This window comes from Phyllopteryx taeniolatus, chromosome 3, assembly GCF_024500385.1.
Source record: "Phyllopteryx taeniolatus isolate TA_2022b chromosome 3, UOR_Ptae_1.2, whole genome shotgun sequence".
NCBI lineage: Eukaryota > Metazoa > Chordata > Actinopteri > Syngnathiformes > Syngnathidae > Phyllopteryx > Phyllopteryx taeniolatus.
The window spans coordinates 7205600-7218209 of record NC_084504.1 but is presented as its reverse complement, the minus strand read 5'-3'; the positions used below and the strand labels follow the sequence as shown (position 1 = coordinate 7218209).

The following is a 12610-nucleotide window of genomic DNA, read 5'->3' as shown; positions in this document are numbered from 1 at the left end:
CTTAAGTGCTGTTATATTGACACTTTATGGACCAAAATATTAGGGCACATATTAGGGCACCTACAGGAAGTGCAAAGAGAAGGAAATGTAGACTTGTCACCCCATTGCATCTGTTACAGCTTCTACGCTTCTGGCATGACCTTCTAGAAGATTTAGAAGTGTGTCTGTGGTCCTTTTTTTTGTCCTTGCCTGGCGTACCATCCCTGTTCAAAAGGACTCATGGGGTTGAAGTCGGGGGTTCTTTGCAGGCCATTCAATTTCTTCCACAACAAAATTGTGCAACAATGCGTTTATTCATCTTGGTTTGGCCACTCTGGTCAGTAAGTCATGCTGAAACAGAAAAGAGGTAAACAATTTTACCAAAATTGTTGCCCCCCAAGTTGGAAGCATACAATTGTCCAAAATGTCTTAAAAGCCAAAAAGTTAGGTCACACATTTTAACCAATCCTACGGCTTGCCTTTTACCCGTAATGTGTTTTCATCGAGCATCAAACTGTTTGGCACTGACCTTTATACGGCAACAGTGATCATCTCTGAGGAATGAAGCTGTCGAAGCCTCTGATACTTCTCAATTTTAATTTTTTTATTTCAGGGGTTATTTCAGGACAGCAGCCCAGAGGTACTTGATCGAGCCCCTCGCTGGTGATGATGAAGGGGATCATGCCGTGACGAAGTTTCACGAGGAGGACCGCACACCTGCAGTGTGCGGTGTCACCAACACTACATGGAGCACAGATTTCGAGCCCCCAACAAGCCGCAGTCGCTCCAGATCAGCGGTTCGACAACCACTTTCATGACGCTTGTATGCATGATATAGGCTCTGATACTGTGTGGAAGTCACAAGAAAGAAATTGAAATTGTTACTAATCCTGCCTGTCAACCCAGGACAGACATTGGATTTCATAGTTGTCTGTACCACAGAGATTTAGTTAGTTGTTGTTGGAGGCACAGGTCACAGTCGAGATCACCTTCAAATTCTGTGTGTTTTGTAACACGACTTATCAGCACTCGTTTATCTCCTTTGTTCAAGATTGTTGAAATCATGAAATTGTTTTTTCTCAGAAATTCGATGCAACTACGACTTTAGTTTAAGTTGGGCTGACCTTTTTATTGGTACATTTATAGAAATCCACAGCCATGAGCACCAAGACAAATTTTCTGACGTTTTTATTGTCTTTCAGGGCATATCTATTGTTCAGCAACAGAAATACATCGAGCTCTACCTTGTTGCTGATAACCGTGAGGTAGGACTACACATAATGTAACTTTATTTTTTTTTTCCTTGAGTCCATCTAATCTTTTTAGTTCACCGCCAGTTGTACATACATTCTTTTTCCTATATCCTCTATGTTTGGATTTGCATATATCCCTCCTATGAGTAATGAGGTGTGAACCTGCACAAAAATGCTAATTCCGTTTCAGTATGTGAAGATGAAGCGGGATCAAACAGAGCTGAGGAAGAGGATATTTGAAATCGTCAACTTTGTCAACACAGTGAGTCATTGCTCATTCAAACAATGAAACCTCCTGCACTGGCCTCTGGGGTTTTGATGACATTGTATGACAGTTTATTGCCGTGTTTTGCAACAGCGGTGCTCAGGATGTAGAAACTATATGAACAAGTATATTTTATGATTCTGGCAACCTCATTTTGGTGTTGTGTGCAGGTATACAAGCCTTTGAGGACCTTCATTGCACTTGTTGGGCTGGAGATCTGGTCCAATGGTGACTTGATCTCGATCACTCCTCCAGCTGGAAATAATCTAAATGCTTTCATGACATGGAGGAATTCTGTGCTGGTCAAGAGAAAAAAACATGACAATGCGCATCTTATCAGGTCTGAATGCTTTGTTTTAATAGAATTGTGATCGAATTCATAAGGTTTGGGGATCTCCTGAGTCAGGATAAATCATGACCACCAGCAATCAAATATACCCATCGTACACATTTCCTGGTGCCATGTATTTGTTGACTCTGAAACTGATTAACTTTGACCACAAAGTGGAAGTCCAAAAGACCTGTAACACACGCACACACACACACAAACACACACACACACACACAATGTTAATTAATTTATTCAGGACAAAAGAGGGAGATTTTTTTAAGGTTTTTTTTGTTTTGGGATGACAAGGACAAGTTGCTTTTGAAGTCCGACCTTCTATTGGAAATGTTTCTTTTCCCTTTTCAGTGGTATTGACTTTGAGGGAGCAACAGTGGGACTGGCATACATCGGGACTCTCTGTTCAGGTCATTCTGTCGGGGTCGTGCAGGTAAGCCTATAAATAAATTATTGTACTAAATATGGGTGGAAGTACGCCGTATTTTAAATACTTGGAGGACAGATGCTCGGTCAAGTGGTGATTTAATCTTTGGCTGACCTGAGCAGAGGATCAAAAGATGTCAGAGAGGATTGTGCATGCACGATAATCTCAAAAGACAAAGAAATAAACTAATTGAGTCTACACATGAATTATGCAAACTAGCATGCATGGAAACACAAAGAACCTCAAATATTGGCCCTATTCATCAACATGCAAAACTGAAGCAGTAGTTGTCGCAAAATTCTTCCTTGTTTTCAGAAGAAACAACTCTTGTCTGGTTTCACAGTAGGTACAAAAGACACTCACAATAACTATTTGCCAGATACTAAATAATCACTTTTCACAATGTACATGTGTACAATGTGTTATTGGCATAAATCCAAATATAAAAAAAGAAGAAAAAATCTTTGCCTTAAAAACAACAGCTAGACGTTATTACTGCAGTGGTGTTGTTCTGTAAGGAATTACAATGAAAGTTTCAAACTTCAATTTTAAATGTGCTATATTCTGAGTAGTAGCTTTGCATTTAAAGTGTATTTAGAGCTTAGAAAGTATGTTTTAAAAAACAAAAACAAAAATTTGGCATTACACACATTTCACCAAAACTCCCGCACTTGCTTCTGTACAGCAAGATTTTGTTTAGGGAAGGTGATATTTCTCATGAGTTGCAAAACTCAAGCTAAAAACTTACGAAAACATAAATTCACGGTGGTTAAAATAAAGGGGAACACGGCCGATTGAGGAAGCTGACTTCCTGACGTTAAGATTGAGGAAAATGATGCGTGTGTCTCACAGGACCATAATAGTCGGGCCATTGCTGTGGGGGCCACGCTGGCCCACGAGATGGGCCATAATCTCGGCATGAATCATGATGACTCCAGTGCTTGTGCCTGCTCTGGTGATAGCTGCATTATGGCTGCGGCCCTCAGGTGAGGAAGCTCAAAAATGTGGCTGCATTTGCAATGCATGCAACACAGTGAACGCTCACTAAACCGTTGACTCCACCGTTTAATTTCAATCGCCTAGCCCTGACCAACACAGGTTAATACGTTTTTACACTTGTCAAGTATATGTTATGTGTTGCACATATGCACATATGCATTTTCTCTTTTACTGTAATACACAACACACGGCACCTCAGCAACAATTACACACATTGTAATCACTGTCATCACATTGCGACTGAATACCAGGCATGAAACGTCACTTTCCTCTGTCATTTGCTATTAACACACATTACTGTACTAACTGAAAAATATGTACATGTACCGGTAATAGCCATGAGCCGGTACACCCCTATCTCAGAGGACTAAATCCAGCCTTCTCCAGTTGAGAACAGTGACATCAGATTTTTGAGGTGCTTCTTTTGATGAGCTTTTTATGCGCCACCCCAGGAAATGCTAAGGATCATATATCGATGAAGCTATTGTACATCATCTGCAAATAGCATACAAGTGATTTCTAGGACTCCAAACTGGATAGCCTCGACACCTTGATTGTGCCTAGAATGTTCTCAAAAGTAATGAAAGTGACAAAGGGTAACCACTGAGTCCTGTGTCCACTGCGTCCATGGCTCTTGGCAATGCAAACCGAGCTCTGTTAGTAAAGAGACTGAATGGCTCATTCTCGACCAAGGTCATATCAATATTTCCTGCACTTTGTTGCTTTAACATCCATCCATCCTCTACTGCTTATCCTGTTCCGGGTAATGTGTGTCTATCCCAGCTGCCCTTGGGGCGAGAGGCGGCGAGAGACGTGAACTGGTCGTCAGTCAATCGCAGAACACATATACACCAACAATCTTTCACACATCAGTCACATTCACACCTGTGGCTAATTTAGATCCTCCCATTCAAACTGCGATTTGTAATATGGGAGGAAGTCAAAGTACCTGAAGGAAATGCTTGCAAGCACCGAGAGAACATACAGACGACAAAGATGCGTTTCAAACCCAGAACCTCTGACCTTGAGGCCGATGTGCTATCCACATGCATCACTGTGCTGCTTAGCTTAAAGACTTTGAAACATTCAATGATATCCTTTCTCTTGAAAAATCTGGTGTGGGCAAACGTTTGATTGACAGTATCATATCCAATGCCATAAGCACCGATCCATTCCGCGATGGAAAAATGGCAATGCCCTGACACAAATGGACATCGGATGAACGCAATATTTGCCTTCCACTCCACCAGCTGGGACATCCCTCGCGCCTTCAGTAGCTGCAGCAGCAGTAACTATGAAAGATATTTGACCGACCGCAGCCCAGGCTGTCTGCTGGACAGGCCGGACTACATGAGTCTGGTGGTGCCCTCTGTCTGTGGAAACGGTTTTGTGGAGAAAGGAGAGCAGTGCGACTGTGGTACTGAAAAGGTGAATGCACACACTTACTTAGTTTGGATTTATACATACAGTGCATACATTTATTTTTACATGTATTTATTCATTCTTTTCCATGTACATTTCAATTGACACGCCAATTTGACCGTAAAGTTGTGTCAGAAAAGTGCCATGTCTCGCGTCACCAAAGATATATTTCAAACCCGAACTTTAGCTTTTCCCTTCCAATGTGGGCCAAACGATCAACTAGCACATCTTCGAGATCCCGCGGCGTGGGCTTCGTTCCGTGCACGAGAAAGGCGAACGTTGTGGCAGGGCAAATGGTGGCTGTTTCACCATGACAATGCACCTGGTCACAATCCCTGGAGCATCCGATATCTGCTATGATGATGATTTTTAATGAATGAAACCTAATTCTGATCTGATAGCCCTTTATATGCCATGATAATCATCCAAATTGTACCACTTGAACTCTGCAGTATACATCCGCTCTTTGGGCCGGGACCCAAAAATGGGTCGCAATATTCTTATTTTGATTTTTTCAACTGAAGTCCAGAGGCATACCAAGTTCCCACATGGAACATACTAGGTGAGCAACAGGAAGTGTAGTTGCCTCGCACTTTAGCAGCTAATTTACTCCGTAAACAAATAGAGTGCAGCTCCGCCTCTGGCTTAGCGGACGTCATGGCGAGCAATATTCTTTTGGCGGCACATATGATCAACCGCATTTGAAATGCTGTTTGAAAATACAATAAACAATCCATGTATTTTCAGAGGCTTTTTAAAAATATATATATATATATTTTTTAAATAAAGCGTTCTTTATTGTTCTATAAAAGTGGATCACAACTTTGCAACAATAGAGAATGTGAGTCCCAGGGTGACAACAGTGGAGAACCACTGATCTCGAGGTTAAATAGCATCCGAGGTGTGGCTGGAGAAAAGGAGTAGGCGGGTTCTCTCTGGGGAATTTTGCAACAGTGTTGGTGTGTTGAAATGTTCCTCAAATAAGAAAATAAGGTGGAGCACATTGCTTCCCTTGTCAAAAGCCCCCCCCCCCCCCCCCCCCCCCAGGTACCATCACGAGTCTGACATGAACAAACACATTTCCAAATTGTTAGTCAATTGCTATTGCTATTTTATTATTAGGTGTCTTTGACACTCTCATGGCTAAATGAAGTAACACTTGTGATTCAGTTCCATAACTTTCAAATGATATGAGTCCAAATATTCTTTTTTTCCCCACAAAAAGACATAATTTTAATGTATTCTATTTGCTGGTTAAGCTATATAGTGTCTGGCTACTGTCTAATTTTGTAATCACATTTGAATGTATGAAGTCAAGCTCAAAACCCGACTAGCTTCTGCTGGAATATTTATTAGTTTCAATTGTTCTACTAACAACTTTGAAGAATCTATATCGTCCTTGTATGCGCAGGGGCGTTGAAGAATGTGAAAAGGCAGACAGAGACACATTTTTAAGTGTTAATGTTTTGATGGAATGGTTATTTAATTATTTTGTTTACTTAGCTTCCAAAGCTTGTAACAAGCCTCAGGGTGATGTGTTGCTACTTGGGTCTTTGTTTTAAATTTTGTCTTGTTTGCACAAGAAATGTTTTTTTCCACAATCCATGATGAAAATTGAGAACTGTCTGTGTCTGCACATTCCAGTGAGACTTATGGCAAGCTGTGAACGTGTTCAGATTTGTTGCTTAAATGTACTCTGATAAGTCTGCAGGTTTTTATCAGCTGAAGGTGAAAAAGAAAGACGGTCAAAACCTTAATTTTTCTATTTCTGCTTCAAAATTCAAAATGTTCTGCCATTGTGTCTGCTGATCATGTTTGAACAGTACCTCCAGTCCAATAATGATTGGAGCAATGTCTTTTCATAGGAGTGCACCGACCCGTGCTGTAATGCAACCACTTGCATCTTCAGTGAGGGCTCCCAGTGTGCTGCAGGGGAATGCTGTAACAAGTGCAAGGTGAGCAACATTGTGGTAAAATCAATGTCCGTCAATTATATGATGTGGTGCGTGTGTTACGTCTCGTGGGCTCCAATGAAAGCAGTATAAAACTCCAAAGAGTCAAACGTCTATTGTTTAGCCATTACCCAGTAGCCATACAAAAACCTTTGAGCAAGGCGCATCTTTTTTTTTTAATGGTGTCATATGTAACTATTCTTTCCATTTTTCCACAAGTGTGTGTGTGTTTTTTTAGCATCAAGTGACATGTCAACCCTTGGTTAAAAGCTCATATTATATTTTAAAAAAATGTAGATTTTATTGCTGTTACAACTTCCCAATCGGAATATCAAAAGCAAGCAATGTTTTCATTGTGGGGGGTGTTAAAGGGTTAACCATGTTCATCGATGTGCACAGTGAGCCACAAAAATCCAAAGTCCATCCATTTTCTTGGAAGCTTTTCCTCCTTAGGTTCATGGGCAAGAGAAGTACAGCCTGGACACTGACATCAGCCAATCATAAGCCAAACAAAGTCACAGTCAAAAAACAGAAATTCATGACTCAGTAGTTATTGTATTTTCTGTGTTCTGGGAGTTATACGAGACAAATGCGTCATATCATAGCGTTGTATTAACCTTCCCTTCAGGGATGTCCAAACTATGGCCCGGGGGGCCATTTGCGGCCCACCGTCGATTTTTTAGCGGCTGGCGGCATATACAAAAACTAACATTTGACATGACCCACAACCCTATTGGGTGTGGATGTTGAAAAAGTGGGGGACAGGTTGTGACGCACCTGACTACTACTACTGCTACTAATAATGATAATAACAACAAATTGCTTTTAAAGAGATATGCAAAGAAACTACTTACAACTAAAATAGTTCTAACATTTGTCCTTATAATGCCTCAGGAATAAAGATTTTCAAAAGCAAACATGTCTTTCTGCTCTGTGTCAAGGTCTAAATTTGTGAACATATCACATTCACGATTATGATCCTCAAGTAAACTATGCTTTTAAGATTGTCAGCTGACTATAGATTGCTCTTGTTTTGGTTGTGAATATGGAGATCTGCTCAGGGCAAGGGCAGAACCATTCAATTGGGATACAGGGCCGCGAGTCCCTGTAAAATCTTTTTGCCTTATCACCTTTAACAGAAAGCTGTGATGTAGCAGTTGCTTAATGCATTTGGTTTTAGCGTGTTTAATAAAGTCGACAAATGTCACAGTAGCCCTTCCATGCTTCGATTTTTCTGTACGAAGCCCTTGAAGGAAAAACTTTGCACACCCTGCTTTGACACATGCTAGGAAGAAAGAACAGTCATGTTAATATGGACCAACTCAATCTGTTGTTCCAACATTGGACTAGAATACTTCCACCAAGGCTACACTGTACTAAACATGCCCACCTGATGTATTCAACTCCCCAAATCACGACCATACTGTTCCACTCCAGCCTCGAAGGCATGACTTTAGCCGCAGAATCTCTTTGATCACTGCCGTTGCCACGATCCAAGTGGTCCATAAAAGAGAAAGGAAAATACAATTTTGCACCCACATGTCCTAATCAAAGAGCAATCGGCCCTGTTCTCTCCGCAGATATTATCGCGATCCTGGGAGTGTCGGAGGAAGCAGGATGAGTGTGACTTAGCAGAATACTGTGATGGAGAAAGTGCCACCTGTCCTGAGGATGTATTCAATGTAAATGGCTTACCATGCGATAAAGGCTCTGGTTACTGTTACAATGGCCAGTGTCCAAAAAGATCAGACCAGTGCATCAAAATGTATGCCTCAAGTAAGTGTCCATGTTCCTTGACTTGTTATGTGCATGTTCTGACTCAACTGCACATTTAAAAGGAAATTAGGATTTCATGAGCAGTCAAAGCAGCAGACATCAAACAAATTGACAATCTCATGTGTCATTAGGTGCCAAAGAGGCCCCTCCTTACTGCTACAACCAGAACACCAGAGGAACTTACTATGCCTTCTGCAAACGTCCCTCGAATGTGCAATACATCCCCTGCCAGCAAGAGTGAGTTGTCTGCCTTCGTTTGGAGAATCAGATCTAGTAATGTGTGTCACGCATACATGTTTTACGCGCATTGCAGAGATGTGTTTTGTGGGAAGCTCTTCTGTCAGAATGGAAACGAGAACCCAAACTACGGTCGCATGGTGAGGATTGGCGAATGCAAAGCAGCTTTCTTTGCAGAATACACTAAAGATTATGGCCAGGTGGACACCGGGACCAAATGTGGCGACAGAAAGGTAGCACCCGTTTTTCTTTACTCCGTTTTCAATATAGTGTCGTTTAAAAGTGAACAACTTTGGTCTCTAACGTGATAGTCTTGTTTGTCAGGTGTGCAGCGAGAATCAATGTGTGAATCTTCCGACTGCTTACAGAAACACAAACTGTTCAGCAAAATGTCCTGGCCATGCGGTAGGTACAGTATATATTGTACATTTAGGGCAGGGGTGTCAAACTTGTTTTTACCGTGGGCCACACCGTCGCAGTTGTTGCCCTAAGGTGGCCGGTTTGCCTCGGCCAAAAATAACAGCTCGGTACGCTCCTTGGTTCGAAGTTCACGGTCCGGTTTACATTCTGTACAGTACGGGTACAAAATGCTAGACAAACTATTTATCATTTGTGGAAACAGGGACATTGTTTAATGTAAACCATCAATAGCTTCAATATTATTCCCATAGGAACTAATATAAATAAAAATCATCTGTTGCAGGGTCAAACTGTGACCAAGATAAAACCTTTACCAAATGTACAGACAATGTTTTAAGTAGCATTTTAACTTTCTTAACCGGTATATGAACTAACGATACATTATATATGTGGAGAATATTTTGAGCAACTGTCAAACAAGTATAAAAAGCTAACCGCTACATATTTACTTCAACAATAAATTACATATATTATGTTATGTGTTGGATGCATTGGGGAGGCGACTGGTTGTGTTAAAGGGCAACTAAACCCGAGATGTCAGAACTACATCCACCTATGGAGTTTCACTGTACTGTACTCCTACAGGTATTTCTTACAGTGTAGCCAACATCGACCTTTTTTTTTTTTTTTCCTTATGACGCTCTTTTCCTTTCAATTTCTCAGGTGTGTAATCACAGAGGTGAGTGTCAGTGTGAGCCTGGCTGGTTTCCTCCTTCGTGCAGTTCCAAGGACAAGGAGTTCAGTTCTCTTTCCAATGGTACCTGCAGTTATTTATTAGGGGGAAAAAATGGTCTAATAGAACTCCTGAGAAAATTCACGTATAGCTCGCACCGATGCATATGGAAAGGCTCATTTTTGTGTCTCTGCAGGAGCGGCCGCTGCCATCGCAGTGACAATTTCACTTGTGATTCTGGGGATTATTGCTGCCGTCGTGGGCGTCGTCTGGAAAAAACGACAGAGCTCCATGTTACCAACGTAACTTGCCATCAAACGTTTTATTGAACGCAACTTGGAAATGCCACTATAAAAACAGCTTTTTGCAGCCAACAGGATAAAATGGCATTTTTATATAACAGTACACAGAAAGTAAGGAAGGAGCCAGCAGTGGACAGCTCTGCTTTCCGTCTTAACAAAGCCCCAGTTGGTCACGGTCCACCCACACAAGTGCCGCAGGTAACATTTAAATGTACCGTTTGATAAACTACCATAAGATATGTACACACTGCATTATGATCTCGTTAATCTTTGATAATTGGAGGCTGGGAGGCCAAAACCCAAAGGAGCTCCACCTCCACCTCCACCAGCAGCAAACAGACCAAATCCCGCAAGCAACAACTACATGGAAGTCCGCCAGGTAACGCTCTATTTTATTTTTTCACTTAATCCTTGTAAATAATGTCAACAAAAGTCACAATCTCCAAGTTCCGTTTCTTGGCAACAACTTCACCAAGATGGGTGATTTTTATATATTTATATATATATATTGTAGTATAACTTAGTAGATACATTACAATGCAAAAGTGCCAACACTAGCTTTTTTGTTTTACTGTAATTGCTGTAATTAGGTGCAGAAACAGTCCATTTCTTTGAGTCTCCATATAATTCCCCCCACATTTCAAATACATTCATGTTATATGAACTGAAGCCCATTCGTGCGAATTTGAGTGTGAAATGTTTGTATACGTGCCCTGGCATGGATTGCCGACCAGTTAATGGTGTATCTTGCCTCTCGCCCAAATTCACCTGTAGGCTTCAGGTCACCATCCGTAACCCTGAACACGATTAGCGGTAGAAAATGAATGGATGGACCCAGTTTGACAGTATTTCCTCAACTTTATTGAGCCAAGCCACTAATTCTACAATACAAATTGCAAGTTACACCACCAAACAAAAATGTCACAAAGAGTTTGAATGCTGAAAGAGTGATTAGGATCTTTTCTCAATTTACTCACAAATGGACTTAAGCAGTGGGAAATTTGGACCAAATTTTTATACTTGCAGGATAGCAACAGGTGGACAAACAGGTTTATTGTACCTTCTGCCTTCTAATGGAAGAGCATTTCATTTAATGGTTCTGCTTGTCACTATAAGTCACTGGCATACATAGATGAACAAAGATATTCGAAAGTAATATATTAATTCAGATAAATTAAGTGGATTTAGATAATTGCCCGCGGCACCCGCAATGATTTCTCACACTGGGTGGGAATCACTGCATTATGACATCAATTGACTTGCCACCGCCAATATTCATGTTACTGCTTGTTTGTCATCCACCACGGACCAGGAAATAGCCCGCGAACTAGCAGGTGAATAAACAAAGCTCAAATACAATAGTCCACCAGTCACAATTCACTTTGAGGTTTAGACTCTACTGATTTACCATCAAGTTATAACAGGTCAGTGGCAGCATTGCTCCAATAAATCTATTCGTAGCACAGACATGACACTGGGTCATATGTGATGGGAGAGTGGGAATGAGACTATTCGAATAATAAATGTTCAATAATTTTAATATATTGTGTGCTATAAGATGTTTTCTTTCTTTGCCCAAAAGGCACTAAGGCCAGTACCTCCACCAAAGGTTTAATGGCAGACACTGCAAAACTCCCAGCAGGACTAAAACCAGAGGGAAAGACCCACCTTTTCCTTGGAACACAGTTATTCGTTATGGTGGGTCTTACTGCAGTGCAGTCTGAGGCACAGAGGAGCTAAATGGACTGTACTGGGTCGAACACTGAGGACTCAGGACTAACCCTCTTAAATGAGCCATTTTATATATATAATTATTATTATTATTTTATTTTGTCAAAACAACCGATCCCTTACTTTGCCAGTGACTGTACTTATCAAACAGTATTGTATGATTGCAATTACATTCTAATTGTTTAGAGTTTGTATTTTTTTAACCGAAACATTTTGTACTGAATGTAAATTCAACAATGGTTCTGTACAACACAATTTATCAGTTTTCTTCACTGTTAAATGTAGCAAAAACAACCACAACAATTGACTTATTACCAGCCTTTGCCTGTTTTCGTTGATCAAGTCACTCTCAGGTTCAAGTGTAAAAACTTCTAATTGTTGTATTTGTTATATTGCACCAGCATTTGGTAAAAACGGTGGAACGTCTTGTATTGGGTTAACGTGAGCATGTATGGTTCAAAAGGAATTCAGTGGATGTTTCACAAAGCTGCTGGAGTGCAAAAGAAACAAAAAAACTACACCTTGTGGGACCATATTTTCCTCAGATTTACAGCTTTTACAGAATTGCAATGCAAACAGGATTGTAGTCATTTGTAGATTGCAAAGGACTGGGAACAAGTGAAGGTGGCATCACTATTTTGAACCAGGAGTTGCAGATTTCTTCAGGCAAAGAGAGATTTGGGTTGAATTAATTGTCCAGAAAGAAAGCCACCTAAAGTGTGTATTTTACACACTGTGCTTTGACATTATGTGCTCCATGAGTGCATGTTACTAATTTTTTTGGTAATATCTAAATGGCATTACAAGGCAATTAAAAAAAAAATAATCCAA

At 40.7% G+C, this 12610-nt stretch overlaps 1 protein-coding gene across 2 annotated transcripts in view; it reads left to right on the top strand.

Moving 5' to 3' along the window:
- adam28 (ADAM metallopeptidase domain 28) overlaps positions 1 to 12610 on the top strand; it is a 15209-nt gene extending 2599 nt beyond the window's left edge. Inside the window, exons 6-22 of one of the 2 annotated variants that reach the window (XM_061766735.1) lie at positions 593 to 776; positions 1182 to 1244; positions 1423 to 1494; positions 1668 to 1837; positions 2192 to 2273; positions 3120 to 3253; positions 4517 to 4694; positions 6554 to 6643; positions 8221 to 8416; positions 8548 to 8653; positions 8730 to 8886; positions 8978 to 9058; positions 9737 to 9830; positions 9943 to 10048; positions 10150 to 10246; positions 10332 to 10427; positions 11631 to 12610. In XM_061766735.1, coding sequence (XP_061622719.1) covers positions 593 to 776; positions 1182 to 1244; positions 1423 to 1494; positions 1668 to 1837; positions 2192 to 2273; positions 3120 to 3253; positions 4517 to 4694; positions 6554 to 6643; positions 8221 to 8416; positions 8548 to 8653; positions 8730 to 8886; positions 8978 to 9058; positions 9737 to 9830; positions 9943 to 10048; positions 10150 to 10246; positions 10332 to 10427; positions 11631 to 11663 — 1939 coding nt within the window. In that variant the 3' untranslated portion in view covers positions 11664 to 12610. Of the gene's footprint in view, positions 1 to 592; positions 777 to 1181; positions 1245 to 1422; positions 1495 to 1667; positions 1838 to 2191; positions 2274 to 3119; positions 3254 to 4516; positions 4695 to 6553; positions 6644 to 8220; positions 8417 to 8547; positions 8654 to 8729; positions 8887 to 8977; positions 9059 to 9736; positions 9831 to 9942; positions 10049 to 10116; positions 10247 to 10331; positions 10428 to 11630 lie in introns of both variants that reach the window. The other variant, XM_061766734.1, reaches the window with a different exon arrangement.